This window comes from Colias croceus, chromosome 8, assembly GCF_905220415.1.
Source record: "Colias croceus chromosome 8, ilColCroc2.1".
NCBI lineage: Eukaryota > Metazoa > Arthropoda > Insecta > Lepidoptera > Pieridae > Colias > Colias croceus.
This window is the reverse complement of record NC_059544.1, coordinates 8,347,244-8,367,902: the sequence shown is the minus strand read 5'-3', so window position 1 is coordinate 8,367,902 and position 20,659 is coordinate 8,347,244. Positions and strand designations below refer to the sequence as shown.

General features: G+C 30.6%; 1 protein-coding gene across 1 annotated transcript; it reads left to right on the top strand.

Moving 5' to 3' along the window:
• The first annotated feature begins 4,375 nt into the window (after positions 1 to 4,375).
• Positions 4,376 to 20,258, top strand: LOC123693931. Its single transcript, XM_045639203.1, has 4 exons — positions 4,376 to 4,441; positions 6,869 to 7,001; positions 14,440 to 14,567; positions 19,950 to 20,258. Exons 1-4 carry the CDS (start codon positions 4,431 to 4,433, stop codon positions 20,125 to 20,127), a joined length of 450 nt encoding a protein of 149 aa, XP_045495159.1. The 5' UTR covers positions 4,376 to 4,430; the 3' UTR covers positions 20,128 to 20,258.
• The last annotated feature ends 401 nt before the right edge of the window (positions 20,259 to 20,659 follow it).

Here is a 20,659-nt window from a genome sequence, read left to right as displayed (position 1 = left end):
ATATTTATACCGTTAAAAGTTTAATCTTATAATGTCAACCGGTAATCGAATCTAGGCTTTCTTGTACAGGCACTTAATGCTAAGGTAGTGTATGGTAAAAAATAAGGTAGTGTTGATGGAGAATTATTTCTATGGATAAAAATGTTTTATCAGACACAGACCAAAAACAATGAATTCACTAGTTTCAGTTTCATTGATGTCACGTAAAAACCCTTATTTTTAAAATAAGGGTTTTCGACTTGATATTTCTGCATCTATGAGGTTTTCGATTCCTAATTTTCGGTTGCGTTAAAAGGTTAAGCGTGAATTTAGTTATTAAAACATTAAATTATTACTTTTTAGAGATATTGGCATACCTATATGATTATGCTACAACTAAGAGTGAAGAATTACTATCACTCAATAATTATAAAATATCGGTATTCAATGATTGTGCTGTTTATTTGATTTTATAATAAATAATAAAACCTATATGAGATTTACACTTTATGTGTACGCAATAAAAACGTAATCAAACTAGCGATCCTAAGGACACGACAGACCCTCGTAAAAATGGCAATCGGTTATAAATATCGGAAGGGTGAAAAATAATGTTTCCATTATTTCAATATAGCTGATAAACAGTTTTATTGCTATTATATTGATTTTAGATAAACTTTTAATAGTGGTGCATTCATTGAAATAATTATATTTTAACCAGATCGATATCGTACTAATTATTTATATAATATGTATGTGTATCCTAATATCATAGTTATTATTGCACTACCCATTTATGTATTTTGGTATTTATTCCTCTATTGTACCAAAGGTTGTCTGGAAGAAATCGCTCTAAGCGATAAGACCGCCAATTGTACTTAGTGTAAGTTATATTTAAGTGTTTGTATTTCTTGTTTTGTTATCTTTAAGTGCAATAAAGTATTTATAAATAAATAAATAAATAATATTTATTTATTTATTTATGACACTTTATTGTACAATACCAGTAATAAAAAACATATATAATTTAACATGGATAACATGAATATGGTAAGTGCACAAAGTGCACAAATGCACATATGGTAATTACTAATTACTACCTACCTAATATTAAAAACGCAAGTTTGTAAGTATGGATGAATGTATAGATTTTTGTTACTCTTTAACGTAAAACCTACAGATAATAATAATTAAGGAGCTATAGAAATATGTACTTGTTTTTTCACTCAGGTTGGTCCTTGGGTGTACAACTACCTAGTTGCAAATAATATTTTATAGAGAGCGCCATCTTTTATATGGTGTGGAAACTTCTTCATACTTCATGTATCCGAAAATGTAGCAAAGAAACTTTCATGAACGGAAATTATCAAACTAGTGCCGTGAAAATATTTCGCATGAGAATTTCTAGGACCCTTTAAGCTGATGGTTGATTCTAGTTCTGTAGTAAATGAATAGAGGGCGTTGTAAAAAATAATAAAAGCAACGTTGAAAATAGTTCCAGTGCCGAAAGAATTATTATTTTAATTTAGAAATTGTAATAATATGCACGCTATTGCTATCTATCATATATAGTGATAGTAATATTTTGAAACAAATATAGATTTTGCTTAGCAAACCTATAGGTACATAATCGCCGGTTTCACAGGCTCACAGCCTCCGGATATGTTACATTTAGCATATTAGATACAATTATAGGTATGTCCATTAAATTCAAAAACTATCATATTATGGGCTTTGATTCAAATGACAAATAATGTACCTATGAAAATAGACGTCAAAATATGTTCAAATGATCGAAGTATTTAAAAGTCAAAAAATTTGTCCCTTTATCAAGTTCAAGTGATAACAATAATTGACGCTGGCTTTTGGGTAGAGCGAAGGGAATGCGGATCTGGCGCTATGATGTTAAGTTACCAAACGCATCGCGGGCCTTGAGCGCAGGGACCGAATCGAGAAATTCCGTAACGAAAAAACCTCACGCTCCCCACTCCGACGGGTGGAGGTGTGAAATTTATAGCTATTAAATAAAGCTACCAAATACCTACTACTTGTTGATTGAAATTTGAAAGTAATTTATAGTTGATATCGTTCAAATATTATGTCGGTCAAGAAACATTATAATACTTATACTGTAAAATACATACAATCTCTACTTACTACAATTATTACTTAGAGACAGTACAATCAGAGAAAATATTATAACATTCATTACCTACTCATATAATAACATTTCTAAGTACCTATACATTAACGTAATACCTGTTAGTGTTACGTATATGAGTAATTATTTAAATTGCAAAGCGTAATTAAAATAACATGTAAATTAAAGTATTTTATCTTGTCACACATTGACAACTTTATAATAATTATACACACTCTTTTTACTTTACTTAAGAATATTTCTGGAAAAACTACTTACACTAAGAAAAAGTATATAATTTAAAATAATCAATGTCACTATAATATAGGATAGGATTTTTTGAATTGATTTCGAATGATATACAATATTGGTAGACGTGCAATAAAAGCGTAATTCTCCACCATAGAAATCCTATCTAAATTTATTTTCATTAATCAATTTAATTAGAGTTTATCAAAGACAAAGTAACCCTATAAGCAAAATAATAAGTTTTAAAAACACTAAGTATAACAGATTATTAAATAATAATTTGGACCCGCCACTCAGCGATGAAAGGTAGGTAAATGTAGATGTGTAGTCGGTAGAATGATATCCATTGGACATTTTCTCAGAAGGTCGTGGTTATCCTATACAAGGATTTCCTTTTATAAAAAAAAAAAACTTATAATAGGCAGTATAACTGACGTTATGATGGACCCACTAAACGATTCCACGAATTTGTCAACAGGAATATTATAAAACAAGATTTCATCCAAAATATTTAAAATAATAAATACTCTTTCTTGGAGAATTAGGTGACTGACAATAAATTAAATGCCGTTGTTGAATTTTTTCGAAATTTTTCCTGTGGTGATTACGCCCATTGAACTTTATTGATTATTAGAATTTTATTTATATTTTTTTTATTCATAACAACAATCTATACAAATTATATTATTACCAATTAGATAATTAAAATGAATATATTACAGGATAACAAAAAATTAAATAAACAGTTTATCAGTAGTACCACAGACTAATAATAATATACTACGGTAGTACCTACACGCTTCTACAAATAAGTACCATACAAATGAAAATTTCGTAATATAAAGAAAAATCAGTATGCAATTTGTATTATGCAATATTGTAATAAGTACACACTATATTCAATTTACAAGCCTGTTAGACATACAAACAGGAATACGTGAGACATAAAAACATCACTTTATAAGATAAAGGCTTACGTAAGAAACCGCTTAGTTTACTTAAAACTGTACCTTTAAAAGATTATCTTGCGCAGAGAGTGCATATGCGTTTACAAGTTTATTCTATATCTAAATTAATTTGTTTGATTGTATTAAATAAGATAATGTACTGAACCAATTTCGAAAATGATTTCACAAAATAGGGGCTTATTCCTGATTGAAGTATAATATTATTCAATTTTTTTATTGTATCCCGAATCAACCCATTCCAGGCCTGCTAGTTTTTTTTTGACAATTTTTATGTAAAAATAAAAATCAATCTTAAGACAAGCTAAAAAACTGGATTACACGGCAACAAATGAAAAACGGTACGAATTAAAAACCACCATTCTCCGGGAACGTCAGTTAAAGCGTTTCATCAGAGCTGTGAGAGCACAAAAACACTGGCACCATTACAGCGTTGAATGGCAATATTAACGCGTTGACCGAAATATGTGCCAGTTGGCTTGCCACTACGGACTGTACTATGAACTATATAAGTCAACTGGCTGTCCGTTTTGTTGGTCTAAAATCTAAATTGAACTAAAACTTTTTGAATTTAACTTCTTTGATTATTTTTAAATTGTGATACGTGTAGTTACGTGTGCGTACCACTATAGTAGCGGTACGTACAGTTTTGGTATACACTATGAATTTTTTTCATTTGGGTTTCTCATTGAGTTTATGTTGATATATTCTCTTGTGATAGAATGAAAATAAAATATCAACTGCACTTTCATTTACATTATTATATAAATAGTCATCAATATTTATATAATTCATTTGTATTATTATGCCAGTTCTGCAAACCGCACAATAATCTATAGCGGAAATCAAATCAAAAACTCGTCTCGGTGGTTTTCGCGCCAACTTTCCTCCCCGTATAGGCCCATGTTAACCGACCAACTTTAAATGTATGCAATTTACTCACAACTGTATTTAAATGTCTATTGTATTCATTATGGGCGGGTTACACTAAAGATGTAAGAAGTGTGACTCAGGATATGCAGAAAAGCATTTTCAAATTAAGTCAGATTGTGAGTGTAACCACTTGTTTTAGTTTAGTGTATCAAATAATTTATAAAATGGGAGTTAAGTAAGTGCAGTGTATAATATTATAATATTTGAGGAAAACAACTGTTCAATTTTTAAAAACACTTCTAAGAGAAGAAATATTTATAATGAGGTTTGCTCAACAAAACTAAATTTATTAAAAACGCATGAATTAATTTTTTATAGCAAAGAAAATGCTTTGTTTATTTTAAGAGGGAAAAATATAGAAATTCCCATATAAATTATAAATTTATTCAACACTAGGTTTCCGCCCGCGGCTTCGCCCGCGCAGTCAAAGAAAAACCGCATAGTTCCCGTTCCCGTGGGGTTTCCGGGATTGCGTTATTTTCCCGGGATAGCCTATGTCCTATCTCGGATATCAAAATATCTTCATACCAAATTTCATGAAAATTGGTTCAGTAGTTTAGGCGATTGAGCAACAGACAGACAGACAGACAGAGTTTCTTTCGTATTTATTATATTAGTATGGATTTAAACTGTATTTAAAAAATATTGTTGGATGAACGAAGTCGTTCAGAAGTCCTTTTCCTAGATGTTTATTGTTATAAGAACTTATTTCTAGAAATTTAAATTCATCATTCATAAAATCTTTAGCAGTAAAGTGTTCCCAGGAAAGGTTTGCAAAAAGCCCTTCTTGTTCTACGCTGATTCTTGTAAAAAGCTATAGAAATGTAATTTAAACTCTACATAAATAAAATAACATTCAATTATCTCGTTATCTTCAGTAATTTCTTTTAAAATGATGTTTAGTTTTGGCATATTATTAAATAAAAAGAACAAAAGCATAATATTAATAAATGTGAAATCAATCCTTGAAACTCGCACGTCTTTTTTGTTTGAATACCCGTCATTATTATGACATAGCTACTGTCAGTACCTATCAAATAACTCGATCTCAATATATTATATTTTATTAATACCAAATACGTTTGAACCTAAGCGTTTGAAATATTGGTTTTAATATGTTGAAGTTTGTATGTGATATGTTTTTGTTATTAGGTTAATTAACATTGAGAATTTTTACGTGACTGACAGAAGGCATGCAAATTATGATATGCATCATCATCATCATTGTCAGCCTATACTTGTCCACTGCCATAAGCCTCATATGATATGCCTAGGATATGTATAAAAATGTATACAATGTAAAAAAATGTCGAATGTAGCATACAGATAATCGATTTAAAATTGAAATAATTGTATTGTAATTTATTGAGTGAGTTACTGAATTATACGCATGTCAAGATTATTAAAAAAGAAAATGGCAGTTAAGGACCATGATACACTTTTTCAAATATGTCGTTTGTAACAACCTGATATATTTTAAAAGAAAATAACATTAAATTTTATTTTAATAATATATTTTCACGTAGTTACCTATACTCTTAATAATTTTCAATGTGAATTATAATTTCTCTATTTATAGAGATTTTATTAGTGGATACAATATGAATTACCTACTAGCTGTTCCGATCACCCATGTGGCTCTGATCCTGTTGGTCTTAGCGTGATGATATAAAGCCTATAGATAAATGGGCTATCTAACACCGTAAGAATTTTTCAAATCGGACCAGTAGTTCCTGAAATTAGCGCGTTAAAACAAACAAACAAACTCTTCAGCTTTATAATATTAGTATAGATAGAGAGGAAGGGTGTAAAACTGTAAAATATTATGAAAAAAAAAATGTTATTATTGCTTTTATTTTATTTTACGAAACAAGGATACCTACTTCTCGGGTTGACAAATAAAATGAAAATAGGACGGCGGTACATTAAATTAATTTCAACTTGGCCCTAATCTTAACTTTACAAGTCAAGGTAGAACTTGAGCAATCAATCTTTCTTTAGAAAATATATTTACGAATTCAAAGTCATTTTATAAAAAGAAAATCAATCTACTAATAATTATAGGTATTAAAACATCAGAAATGCATATTATATTTTGTTCACTTATGAAGTAAATATAAGTTTTGATAGCACTTCTTTTAAAAATGGAGATACTTTCGTTCCACAGTTTGAACGCGAAATGAAATAGTTTTCGAGTGTTCTTGAAATATATACTTATATATGAAAATTAAATTTAATATTTATCACTTTTGAATGAGAAGAAACTGAGGAGAAGTAAGATTTTGAATGTAAATTCAAACCTATTTATAATTAAATTGTTAGTTAACTATAATTTGATACGATTTCTCCATTGGATTTTAAGACTAACTGAAACCAAGATGTTTCTACGATAGATTTTATTTCAGCTCTCTGGAAATCTATGTTTTCTTGATGATAATGGTTATTTAGATACTATTTCATCGATAACTATAAAAAATTTAAATTGAATTAAAAAATTAAAATATTTTTTAATTAAGCATGGATACAAAATTTCTTATTATCGAATTATTATAATTGACATAGTAATATTATGAATTTTATAATAAAGTACAGTTATTTTTAGGCTAATTATTCTTCTTGGTCTTCTGATTGGAGTCCTGTACTGCATACATATCCTCGTGAAGGACTACCAAGCCATTACTGCTGCAAGAGTCTTCCGGTTTTTGTTCAAACGGGACCTCAACTCTGTAAAACATGTAAGTATTTATTAAAATACTAGCTTCTCCTGTAGACTATTTCTGCCTTAAGTTGTAGTATTTTCTATCCATCAGAACCTTCCTTGTGCAAACAAAAACAAAAACGTTGAAATTTTGCCGAATTGATCGAGCCGCTATCGACGCACGAAGACTCTTTACGTAACACATTTGGCGATTCATTTTAAGCTATTGCATAGCTTCTATCGAGAAATTCGGTAACGAAAATACCTCACGCTCCCAACTCCGACGGGCTCGGAGGTGTGGCTTGAAGGCATGCTATGCAATAGCTTCACCGCGGCAGTCTTCGAGTGCCACACGTCTTTTTTTTACGAGTTTAATTATATACTTAGATGTATCATATTGTATTGAATTTTCTATACACGGCACTTTGTAAGACAAAATATAGGATCTCCTAGTTCATCTAGTAAGTTATTATTTACTAGCCGCTCGTCCCGGCCCCGCCCAGGCTGACCTGAAAGAAAAACGAAATAAAATGTTGCCTTTGTGACTCAGGAAAAATATAGCTTTCTGCTGGTGAAAGAATTTTTGGAATCGGTCCAGTAGTTTTTGTGTGAAAACATTACAAACATACACACAAACACATAAATGTTTTCTTTTTATAATAGGTATTAGTTTATATTTTATGTCTTTAAATTCTTCATATTACACGTGGAACCTACATTTTAAACAATAGTCTATCATTTTCAACCGTTATGATAACTCGCATTTATACATGAGCGGTGTGATAGTAATGAATTGATTAATGTTGAGGATTTGATCTTTTGAATCTCAAACGATTTAGAAATGCCGTAAATTTTACAAATTTAACACAGACATAATATTTTATTGTAATAACATTAGTTAATGACTTGATCGTAAAACTTTTATTACAAGCGCATAAAAAGAATTCATTCATTTATGAAATGAAAAATACTCGATTAATTTTAACGATTCTTTTATGTTTATAGACATAGAAACACAATAGTAGAAACTACAGAACTTAAGGAGAAAATAGACTCATTAAATGATACATTATATGACCTCAACCAAAAATATTCTGCTGCCCAGTTACAAATTAATGAACACATAAAAGAGGCAGATTATATATTAAAGTTAAGCAATGAAAATATGGAACGCTTCGAGTCTCTGACCAATAACTATGTATGTAAGTGTTCCATAAGTGACAATGAGCAACCGTCGCCCCATAAGACCATTGACTGCACTAACATACATAGTATTCAACCAACGGCAACACTTTCATCTAGTAAAACAAAACATCTTTCCATGCAGGAAATTATTGTGTTGTCAGATAATATAGGTCAGGGTTTTGGCGCTTTGCTTAACAACTTAGGGCATAAAGTTACTAATTTTTGCACTCCTAATAGTTCATTTACATATATCATGAATTCATTAGATAATTTTAGTTTTAATGAAAATAGTATTGTTATTATATTATACGGAGATAGTTTTAATTTAAAAAAACATGACATTGATATAGGATTTCAAAAAATGTTAAAAATTAGTGGTGAGACAAAATGTAAATTTATGTTGTGTACATTACCGTATTTGCCTGGTTTGACACAAAATCAATATAGGTTTATCTATAATATTAACTTGAAATTGTATAATTTAACAAATCATCATAGTGATGCATTTATATATTTTGACTTAAATTCCTGTATAAAATCTTTTTGTATGACAAAGAATACAGTGTATCTGCCATTTAGATATAAGAAAGAACTTGCTATGTTAATAGCATATAAAATTATTAACCAGTCTGGTACATGTTCTGTATCAGACCATCGATCTACTATAATTTTATGTAGTAGTAACTATATACACCAACCTAGGTTAAGTGTTGACAGAAAATTTAGCCCTAAGCTAGATTTAAACTAGTATGTAAGACAACAGCTAAGCAGCCTTTTTCCATTGTACATCAAAATATTCAAGGCTTGGCTAGCAAATTATTAGAAATAGAATTATTCTTAAATCATTATAGTATTAAAGTTTTTTGTGTAACAGAACATTGGCTTAAACAATGTCAGTTGTTAATAAATGTTGATAATTATGAGTTAAAAAGTATATACTTTAGGAAACATGGTATTCATGGAGGTTCTCTCATTTTTGTACACAATAGTGTAAAATGCAAAGAACGAACTGACATTGTTAGTCTATCTGTAGAACGCACCATTGAACTGTCCTGTGTTGAACTTGAGCGTTACATTATTGTTTGCGTTTATAGGCCTCCTTCCAGTGACTATAATATGTTTGAGACAGTCATGGAAGAAATATTAAAGCGTTTGAGCAGAAGTGAAAAGAAGGTTATAGTATGTGGAGACTTTAATATTGATTTACTTTCACACACACAAACGGCAACACGAATAGTTAATTTATTTCAATCATTTAATTTACATAAACTTTTTGATGAACCCACACGAATTACACCTAGTTCTGCAACTTGTATTGATAATGTTTACTGTGATTGTAACTTTTTAGAAAAAAATATTCTCAATACACTGACTTCGGATCACTGTGGCCAGAAAGTAGTTTTTGAATGGGATTGCATACCTACATTTAAAAGAATTAATGTTAGGCCTATAACTAAAAAAGGCATTCATAAATTTAGAGATAATATTAATAATAAATTGCCTGGCCTGAATGATCAATCCTTTCATAATAATCCTTGTGAAATGTTTACAAATCTTTTTAATTTAATTCATAATGAGTTTGAAAAAATCTTTAAAGTTAAATCTTTAAGTATTACCAAGGATTTACCATTTAGCCAATGGGCAACACCTAGTATACACAGATGCTGGAATGTTTTATATGAGTTATATGGCATGAAGCAATATAACAAAGACATGTCATTTCTTAGTTATGTTAGAAATTATTCAAAAACTTTTAAAAAAGTTTGTTTCACTGCCAAGTGCTTGTATGTCAGAGATAAAATACGCAACTCTGATAACAAAGTTAAAACGGTTTGGTCAATTATTAATGGTGAAATGGGCAAAAGCCAATCAAATAGTACCATAAAACTTGTTAATGCTGGTAGGGTCATTGACAAAAGTGCTGATGTTGCGCTTGCTTTTGAAGATTTTTTTAGTAGTGTCCCTGTTAGTATTACCGAAAAATTAAATTCGTCATCAGCGCTTGCGGAGTCCTACTTGAGGGACCATGTTGCTGAGTGTAATGTATTATTTGAATTGCGACATGTGACTGCAGAGGAAATTGTTAAAACTTTTAAAACATTAAACTTAAAAAAAAACATGTGATCTCTGGGGAATGTCTGTAAATTTAGTAAATAATATTATAGAAAACATTGCCAACCACTTAGCGTTTATATTTAATCTATGTTGTGACTGTGGTATATTCCCTGATTTATTAAAGTTAAGTAAAGTAATTCCTTTATTTAAAAGTGGTGACCAGGAAGACTGTAATAACTATAGGACAATTTCCATTTTACCAACTTTGAGCAAAGTCTTCGAGAAATTAATTTTAAACCAATTATGTAGTCATTTTGTATCAAATGGTTTACTGCACGCCAAACAGTTTGGTTTCACAAAGGGGCGCTCTACTACTGATGCTGGAATAGCTCTTTTATCACATATATATAAAGCATGGGAAAATTCAAAGAATGCTTTAGGGATATTCTGTGACCTTTCTAAGGCTTTTGACTGTGTAGAACATACCACTCTATTACGGAAACTAAATTTTTATGGTATTAAAGGTTTATCTCAGGACCTCATAGCTTCATATGTTCAGAACAGGGTACAAACCGTTGTTGTTAATGGAGAGAAATCTCGCGGTGCGCCGATTAACATAGGTGTTCCGCAGGGATCTATCTTAGGACCGTTTTTGTTCTTAGTATATATTAATGACCTACCTTATTATTTGCAGGATATGTGTGAAATAGTACTGTTTGCAGATGATACCTCATTAATATTTAATGTGGATAGACATGACTCAAACGTTGACGAAGTAAACTCTGCTCTTTTACGCATATCCAATTGGTTCACTGCTAATAATTTATTATTAAATGCAAAAAAAACAAATTGTGTAGAATTTATCCTTCCAAATGTAAAAAAGGTAAAAAGGGATATTATTTTAAACGGGGAGGTATTATACCCTGTGGATTCTACTGTTTTTCTTGGATTGACACTAGATGAGAAGTTACAATGGGGGGCCCATGTTGCCGCCACCGCTGCTAAGCTTAGTTCAGCTGCATATGCAGTTCGAAGAATAAGGTATCTCACCGATGTAGACACGGCTAGATTGGTTTATTTTAGCTACTTTCATAGCATTATGTCCTATGGAATTCTTCTATGGGGCAGGGCTGCAGATATTGAAACTATATTTATATTACAGAAAAGAGCCATACGCTCTATATATAATTTACGTGCTAGGGACTCACTAAGAGATCTCTTTAAGAATACTGGTATCCTCACTGTACCATCACAGTATATATTTAATAATATTTTATATGTACACAAAAACGCAGACTTACACACAAGAGTAGGAGATAGACACTGTTATGGCACAAGGAACAGTAATAAAATTGAAATGCCATTTTACCGGTTAGCTAAAGTTAAAAATTCATTTATGGGTCAAGGTATACTTTTTTACAACAAAATTCCTCATAGTATTAAAGAGTTTAGTAGTGCTAAATTTAAGAATTATGTAAAAAACGTCTTAGTTCAGAGAGCCTATTACAGCATTAAGGAATATATGGAAGATAAAAACCCATGGAGGGTTGTCGCGTGAGAACCGCAGGACAGTTCTTTGGCATATTATGATAATATATACGTACGGTTACTTACATATTTTGTAAAATTAAATTGTAATACTGAAATGATTTAAAAGAGCAACTATGGAGTTTCTTGCCGATTCTTCTCCATAGATACTGCTTTCCGAATCGGTGGTAAATGATAAAAATATGTATTGACGTTTCAAAAGTGCTTCTCGAAGAAGTCTAATTGAATAAATAAATGTTTGAGTTTGAGTTTGAGTTTAACATCAAATATATAAGATAGAAATTATTTAAAGAGAGTAAACGTGTTTTTATAGAGTTTTCAAATATTTCCCTAACAAATATTAAAGTGACATTAATTTGTCCACATGAATCCAATAACATAATATTATATTTACTCAGTTTCACGATCGAATGATCCCGGGTCTGTTTGTTCACCGAATTTTCTTGGAACCATTTAAAGGAATAATTCCATGAAGCCAACCTATACACAATATAATATGTGTATTGATTTTAATTACCTATTTGAATTTTCCATAAATTATGTTTCAAGTATTTCATGTTCTTGTAATTAATTAATTTATTCACATCGATTTAAATAATATCGAGAACATTTTCCAAGAATGTAGTATTAACCCTAGAAGCCTAATCTACGCCTGCGAGGCGTATACGATTTCGAATATCGGATGTCTCTTTTTAACGGTTAAAGCTAGTGCGTCATCCTCTTTAGTTATCTCAGTGGTCAACGGGAGCTAGAGGACGGTGCCTGTATCGTTAAGGTAAGTCCCGCCATTTTTTATTTATCGAAGTGTTGCACGCCTGCGAGACGTATGTTTAGGCTTTGTGTAACTTTCAACTAAATGATGATAAAGATTAAGTGATTTTACTTTTGATTGTTTTTCGTGTATTTTATATCTTTTTTCGACATTGTTTCAGTTATAAATATGTTACGGTCAAATATATTCAATAAAGACGACATTATCACAATTTTCAACGGAGAAGACAGTCCTCACGAGGATTCAGATTCCAAAGTTGAGGATGACCAGATTATCGACGACGTTCAAAGTGAAGACGAAAATTATGAGGTGTCTGAATTCGTTGCGTCATTTCAAGAATCTGAGCCCTCTAAAGAAACTAATCCAACCATGAATGTCAAAATTAGAGTGTATATAAATGTAAAAAATCTGTGTATGGCGGGCACAAGGTGTATTTATGTGTAGTCTATTCCTAAAGTTAATCTAGTCCTCTAAAGACTGGTTAGTTGTAATGTTTGATCTAAAAATCTAACTATATAAAAAAAATGTATGTTTTAGTTGATTTTTAGGAAGTTAATATTTTTGTTCCAATTTATGCATATTGATTTTTATGTTGTAACAAGCAACTGTAATTATAGTTATAATTGATAACAGTGTGGTTTTATTTTTAGTTTATTTCCCAAATTCAAATTTCCGCTTTATTAAAACAATAATAATTAAACAATATACCTAAAATAAGGGCTTTTATATGTGTACGCCTCTGAGACGTATATTTAGGCTTTGTGTACGTTCTATATAGATTAGGCTTCTAGGGTTAAATTTCTACGTTCAGATAATAAGAGACGCTAGATCAGATCACTTGCAATATAAAACGAGCGTGCCCGTTTGCCCTTTCTTGCAGTAAAACGATCGTAATAGAGCTCAACTTAATTTATAATTAATGCTCTTGCTACCTGACAATGTACTCGCACGCTATAGAAGTGTCTTTTACTCGGCTTCAGGCGAAAAATAATTGTTCCCGAGTCCCCGAGTCGAGTGCGGCTGGAAATCAGTGCCATAAATACACAGCTCTAGCTAAGCCATGTTCTTTACGCATTTTATGTTCTTTGTTCCTTCTGTCGTGGTTATTTACTTTTGTTTTATAAGCGCCTTGTTAGGGATAAATCAACGCTCGCTAATGATCTATGTATTTTTGTTCGTGAATTAGTTATTAAGCTTAAAGTAAATATGCGTTGAATAATTTTTGAAATTAAACAGTTCTAATCTGTAATTTATGGTCGAGTTATAATAGGTACTCGTGATATGATTTAGTAGTTTGGTTTCGAAACGATGCTTTTTTATTTATATTATTAAATAGCTTTAGAAAAGATTTTAACAAAATTGAAAGGTTATATAAAGAAAATTATCGTCAATATATCCAATAATAACAGTAAACGTGAAACTTTTTAATTTTAATAAATTATAATCGTTGCAAAGGACAAAGGTGAAGAGGTCGGCAATAAATCTTGACTTTTAACGGAACTTTTAATTGAACAGGACTGTTTAATGCTCCGTGTATTTAATGGTAAATAAAATGGCATTAATTTCGAAGCTAAAAATTTTATAGCTCATTTTGCGATAGCTTTTTTTAGAGTATATATTTTATCCCTACCTGAATGGAAATCTGTTTTGACATAGATTATAATGGTTGTTTTGATACTATGGCAATTTTATAAAATCGAGGCAGATGGGTCAATTCGATACATATTACGATAAAATAAATATATACTTACCATTGTATGTTAGGTAGTGTGTCCTATATAGATCAAGATTATGTACAAAGAGAATACAATATAATATGGAAATAAATAATCTTTTCCCTATCCTTCAATACTACGAGATTTATATTAACTTTATACTTATGATGTAATATCGATAAAAATTAAATCATTTACAGAAAGTGAACGTTCGCTGGGGAAGAATACTCCATTACGACACAATACAATGTACTCGGTACATTTTCTGTGATCTCGGAGCGCGTCCGCCGAACAACCAACTGAGAGAGGACTTCATACAAATGCTTACGTAAGTTCATATAAACACGTATGTAATAATACGTATTAACTTCATATTATATACTAGCTGTGCTCCGCAGTTTTACCCTCAGTGCTCGGCTCCTGTTGGTTGTAGCGAGATGATATAATATAGCCTAAAGCCTTCCTCGATGAATGGGCTATCTTACACCAAAATAATTTTGCAAATCGGACCAGTAGTTCCCGCGATTAGTGCGTTAGAACAAACAAACTCATCAGCTTTATAATTTTAGATAGATAAAAATCCATGGAGGGTTGTCGCGTAAGAACCACAGGACAGGCAGTTCTTTGGCATATTATGTAGTTAGATATAAGTTACTATATTATATGTAAAATTGAATTGTAAAATTGATATGATTTTAAAAGAGTAACTATAGAGTTTCTTGCCGTTTCTTCTCCATAGATACTAATTTCCGAATCGGTGGTAAATGTTAAAAATATGTATTGACGTTTCGAAAGTGCTTCTAAAAGAAGTCTAATTGAATAAATAAATGTCTAAGTTTGAGTACCTATAGATAAATTAATGACATACCGACAGACCGGTTAGCATAGTTGTTAGTGACCCTGCCTTCCGAGTCAGAGGTCATGGGTTCGATTCCCACCCAGGGCAAATATTTGTGTGGTGAACATGGAAGTTAGCTGTGTCTGGGTGTTAATTATCTATATATAAGTATTTATTTAAAATTATATATTATGTATGTCTATCAGCCATCTGGTTTCCATAACACAAGCGAAAACTTAGCCTGTAATCAGATTGTTCCGTGTGTGAAAATTTTCCAGAAATATTTATAATAATTAATATTTAAAAATGATCCAATGATTAAATACGATTATCTTCAATAATTAATAACATTGAAATCATTTTCATATAAATCATTTCGTCACTGGTTTTCCACACCACACCTTTTAGTAATTTAATTACTGGCTATATTTAGTTAATATTTAAAATTTTAAAGTATATTTCTAGTCCTTCATAGTTACAACAAAATATATTGTAATCTCATTTGGGAAAATTCTATTGAAAATAATAGACGTCGAAATTATGTTTCTTAACGGAATATTTTACAACGTTCACGTTTATATTGAAACAAAATTAGTTGTCAGACTACAAAATAATAGTATTATAATGTAATTGTTAGGAGAATAAAAGGTAATGTACCGACAAAAATGATAGCAACCTTAGAAATGCTTACGCAAACAATTATGTAAGACAACATCCTCATTTCGCAGGATTTATGCTATATGAATTCTTAAAGTACACATTATTCACGCTTCTTCATGCTTCATTCTAATAAAAATGAATACATTATTAATTTACATGAAATTTATTACAACATACATTTTCATACTGAAATGGGTAGGTACATTAAGACAGGTATGAAACACTATTTGACCAATTTACATATTCTAATGTTTACATTTGGGGAAAAGTTTTCTACCTTTAATACATTGAGTTAATAGGTTTGTACTACGTACTAGAGAGACCATCGCTACTACACTCTCTTTAACACGAGCTAGAGGCAAAAGTCACAAGTCTCATTTAGTCCATCTTTAATATCTAATAACCTGTCCACATTACCCACGCCACTAATTTTCAACGAAAGCGCACATTCATTATTATAACTATTCATAGTTAAAGGCAAAGCAAATAAAATGTTTCCAAATCACATTATTAACTTCGTAAGCTCTTTTTTTAAATTATAAAGGGACCTAAACGTTTTGTAGACGTTTGAGGCAACTCTGTAAACAGTGGGTCCTCTAAAATGTCCAAAGTTAGAATGATCTCATCAGAGTTCTAATTAGATTATTAATGTTAAGGTTTGCCATAATTATCCCGAAACTACGGGTAATAACCCTTGACGTAATGAAACTTGGCTTATGTAGTCTAGTTCTCAACATTTTCCATGGCATTTTAAAGTTTATAGGACAATATTTTTCCCGCCTTTCGTGGCTTACGGATTAGAGCCGTCCGTCAATCTAAAAACAATATATTGATGTAGGTTTTACTGAATATAAAACGTGTTTTTTCAGTCAGCCTGTGCGACCGAGGACGGAATTTTAATCGATTCGCAACAATTTATGTAATCGATCCGGTTTACAAGCATGCATGGCCTTATTTTATGTATACCTAAATTACTAGGAATATAGATGTGTTAGTTGTGCAATTTATAAATTTTATACAGGGTGTCAAGCCGGTGAAGCACAATGCCCAATGCAACTTATAGTTTCATATACACTGATTATGTAAATGCGAAAAAAATAGGACATTCTGTATAGATATTGTAATTTTTGGGAACATTTTCATGTTCTGTTTTTGCAAGTTCGACTTCCATTCTCGTATGCAGATTGAATTATAGGGATAATGAGCATACAATTTCACATTGATCTTTCATTTTTTGTGACTACTGGAATCCGATTATTTTATTGTTCATGCTGTGTTTCGAGATTTGTTATGTTACAAGTGCAGGATGATATTTTTATCAAATAAAATAAAAGAAACGATGCATCTGTTACTACATAATATATAGAAAATACTTCACATTTTTTTATGAATACTAAATGAATAGTTAACTAGAGATAGTTGTACTATTTTAATCTTTACAAAATATGATATCTTAATCCATAAGTAACCGCCAAATATTCGCATAACAAGCCCAACAATGTTTTCGTTTTAACGTTAAATATGGTTACAGTCTAAAGCCGTATCCAGAAAGAAAGCTGGAAACTTATAAGCGCTTACCGGCGCTTGTCAGCGCTTGTTCGTTCTACACAAAGGAAGCAGGTTGAAGCAGATCAAGACAAATATTTATATGGCAGCGCCCAGCGCTGACCAGCACGGGTTGAAGCTTGTCGGCGCCGTTCAGCGCTTCATACACCTATTTTCGGCGCGTGTTCATATATTTTCCAGCGCGGGTTACCAGCGCTGACAAGCGCCGATAAGCGCTTATAAGTTTCCAGCTTTCTTTCTGAATACGCCCTTAAGAAAATATGTTCTTTGTTTCAACAAAGAAAAATCAACAAGAATTGTAAAGACAAAATACCAAAAAATCTCAATGTTATTAAAGTACGATAATAGGACGATAAATCACGTTACGAATTCAAAGAATTTGCGGAACATCTTCCTTGGAATAATTTCACATAATTTGGAAGTAATAATATTATTTTACATAAACAAAGGGAAATGACAATGCACATTAAAAAAAGAAGAAATTTAAAACAATTTTTTTAGTCTTCGCCTTCAATAGCCTGCAAAAGGAAGAACCAATAAATAAAGTATTAAGTTGCCACTTAGAATAAAAACCAAAATAATATCTCTTAATTATAAAATAGCTCAGTTTAAAATCCGATAGCGATTTGTATAAATTACAATATAATATATTTTATCTTCAGACATGTATTAATACGGATAATGATGTGAAGATTTATGTTGCTATTTCACGAAAAAATACATATTAAGTTTGTATTTGTATTTGGCAGAAATTGGGTATGCAAATGGATTATTTATAGGCTGGAATAAAATATACGCATCGGGAAAAAGATACTTTGATTTATTATTTCCTTATATTCAGATATAACTTATAAGATTTCGTTCAATACCTCCATAACATTTAGCCATACTTGACTCATTAATTTTAGATATTTTATTCGGATATTTATTCTTCGATAAACACACTCACACAGAGATTTAATTAAATTCTTACTTTTCTTTTATGTTTTTGCATTGTATTCATTCATATTGTTTTATTTCTGTTTCTGTAATTTAGTGTTAAGGAAGTGCGGAACCTTCTGACACAAGCATTTTAATTGCTTACTAGGGTGTTCCAATCACAAATTAGTTTAAGGCATAATGTAAAAGAAAGAAAAAATAATTTGAATAATTACAATGAAAAAACTAACCAAAAAACTTCAAACCTCTAATTAAAATAATATTATATCTATAATTAATTTTAATCGAATTAAGTTACGACCGACTTTTGAGACTTCATTATTTGAAAAAGGTATAAAGCTTGGAAAGTTGAAGAAAGTTTTGAATAATCTTAGAACTTTATCAAACTTTTGAATATGGCACGTTAAATTATAAAAAAAAACGAATAAGTACTTATGATTCAACAAATCAAAGTCGATAGTATTGCTATTTATAAAAATTTTAATTTTGTATATTGTATACTTAGGTAATTTCTCTCTGTATTTTATTTTATTTATTTATTAGGTCAACCAACATATTTTGTTAACAATGATTCTTAAATATAAATATTACATAACATATTATAGTTCTTGCGATAAAGTAACACATAATTAGAGGTTAACACAGCATGCGCCTGTACAACCGGTTGTCTGGAAGAAATTTAGCGACAAGGCCGCCGTTTGTTACAATGTATCCTAGATTAAGTCTCAATTTGTAATTTTTTCACAGCAATAAAGTATTAATAAATAAATAAACGTTCGAAAGTTCCATTATGTCATTCCATAGTGTCATTGACTCATAAAATGAAAACGCTTCGTTACATTTCAGTCTTAATATAGAATGACAGGCATTCCGTGGAAAATTCTAGAAGTCGCTGGTAAACGGTTTTTCCCGGTAACTCATGAAATATGACATTTAACGGCATCGCGTTTACCTACTTCTTCCAAACTCCAATCATTCGAATGAAATCCTAGACAACTATTATACGATATAAGTTGTAACTTTCTCGAGACAGGTCTTTCTCATACCACTCTTCTTTCAGAGTAATAATTAAATTTTGCCAAGTTTGATTGAAGCTCAGCCAAGTAAAATATTCGAGTGGAGAAATTACATTGAACTGATGGAAATGTTGTCTGGGTTATTTAAAGCACGCTTTCTTCCTACAGAAGTATATACAAACTTGCTATTTTATTACCAACCTATTATTAATAGGTACTATTAGTAATGTACTTTATGCTTGAAGCATTATATAATATTAACATAACATAAAAAGGATATGCTTATAAAAGTAGTTTTATCAATAGTTTATAGTTGTTTCACCATATAACCTGACATTATGGAAAAGAAGCCGAGCGATTTACACCTCTTATTACGCAAGAACGGATGAACGGATGCTTATAATATTTTCTCTGATTCCAATCAGATGATATCGTAGAATGAATAGAATAAGAACCTTGAAAACAACTTAAAACTTTCCAAAACAGTGAGCAAGAAGCATCATTAGCTAAAATCTAATTTTGTATATTATATACTTTTGTGTATTGATAGTTTTGCTTATTTATACGGAAAACGATTGAATAAACACACTTCTAAGTCAAAAAATAAAATTTTAAAATTTAAGAACTTAAAAACTGTTTATTCTTCTACAAAACTGTACGTTTAAAATTTAAAGTTGATTTTTATTTTCAGACTCGAACCAAAAGAAGAAGACGTAGCTGCATTGGACGTTTTCAAGAATGCTTACCACTATGGAAAACAGGCGGGAGGAATAAAAGATTCAGACCAGTGCAGAGCTAAACATCCTATGTGCCCGTTTAAAATTGAATTTTTGTATCAAGTTATACAGTACTTAGTACAGATACATTAGACCCTTTTAGTTAGTGTAAAGGTGCCAAAAATGTAAAGTTAGTTTGGATTTAATGATGAAGATACCATTGCCATAGAGTTAGGAATGTTAGTAATATATTTTTAAAGAGAGATGTGTACTTTTATTTTATGTTGTAGCAATTTTGAAAAATGTTAAAATATGTGCATTTTTGTTTTATTGATTTCAATAATATTTCGTTGTTTTACTGTATATAACTGAAAGAACTTATGAAATAATAATTAAAATATGTCTATTAAGAAGGTATTAATTTGGTTTTACATTTTAGCAGATCAGAAGGTTTAAGCTACATAAATTATTCGCACATAATTAGGTATAGAAAACATTTGTACCTACTTAAATTAGATTTATTTATGTTTACCTATACTAAAGAAAAAACTTAAAAAAAATAGAATTGAAATTAAATCCTTCTTCTATAAATAGTTGAAAAAATACTAGATACTAGATGTACTATTGTTTGGTATTATAATATGTTTAGAGAGTGAACCCATGTAGGCTAACGAGACATAAATTT

Bases quoted from the DNA above. Each gene is read 5' to 3' on its own strand.
- LOC123693931 (XM_045639203.1), top strand. The intron at 7,002-14,439 runs GTAAGTATTTAT...AATCATTTACAG, and splicing joins ACCTCAACTCTGTAAAACAT to AAAGTGAACGTTCGCTGGGG. The intron at 14,568-19,949 runs GTAAGTTCATAT...TTTTATTTTCAG, and splicing joins GACTTCATACAAATGCTTAC to ACTCGAACCAAAAGAAGAAG.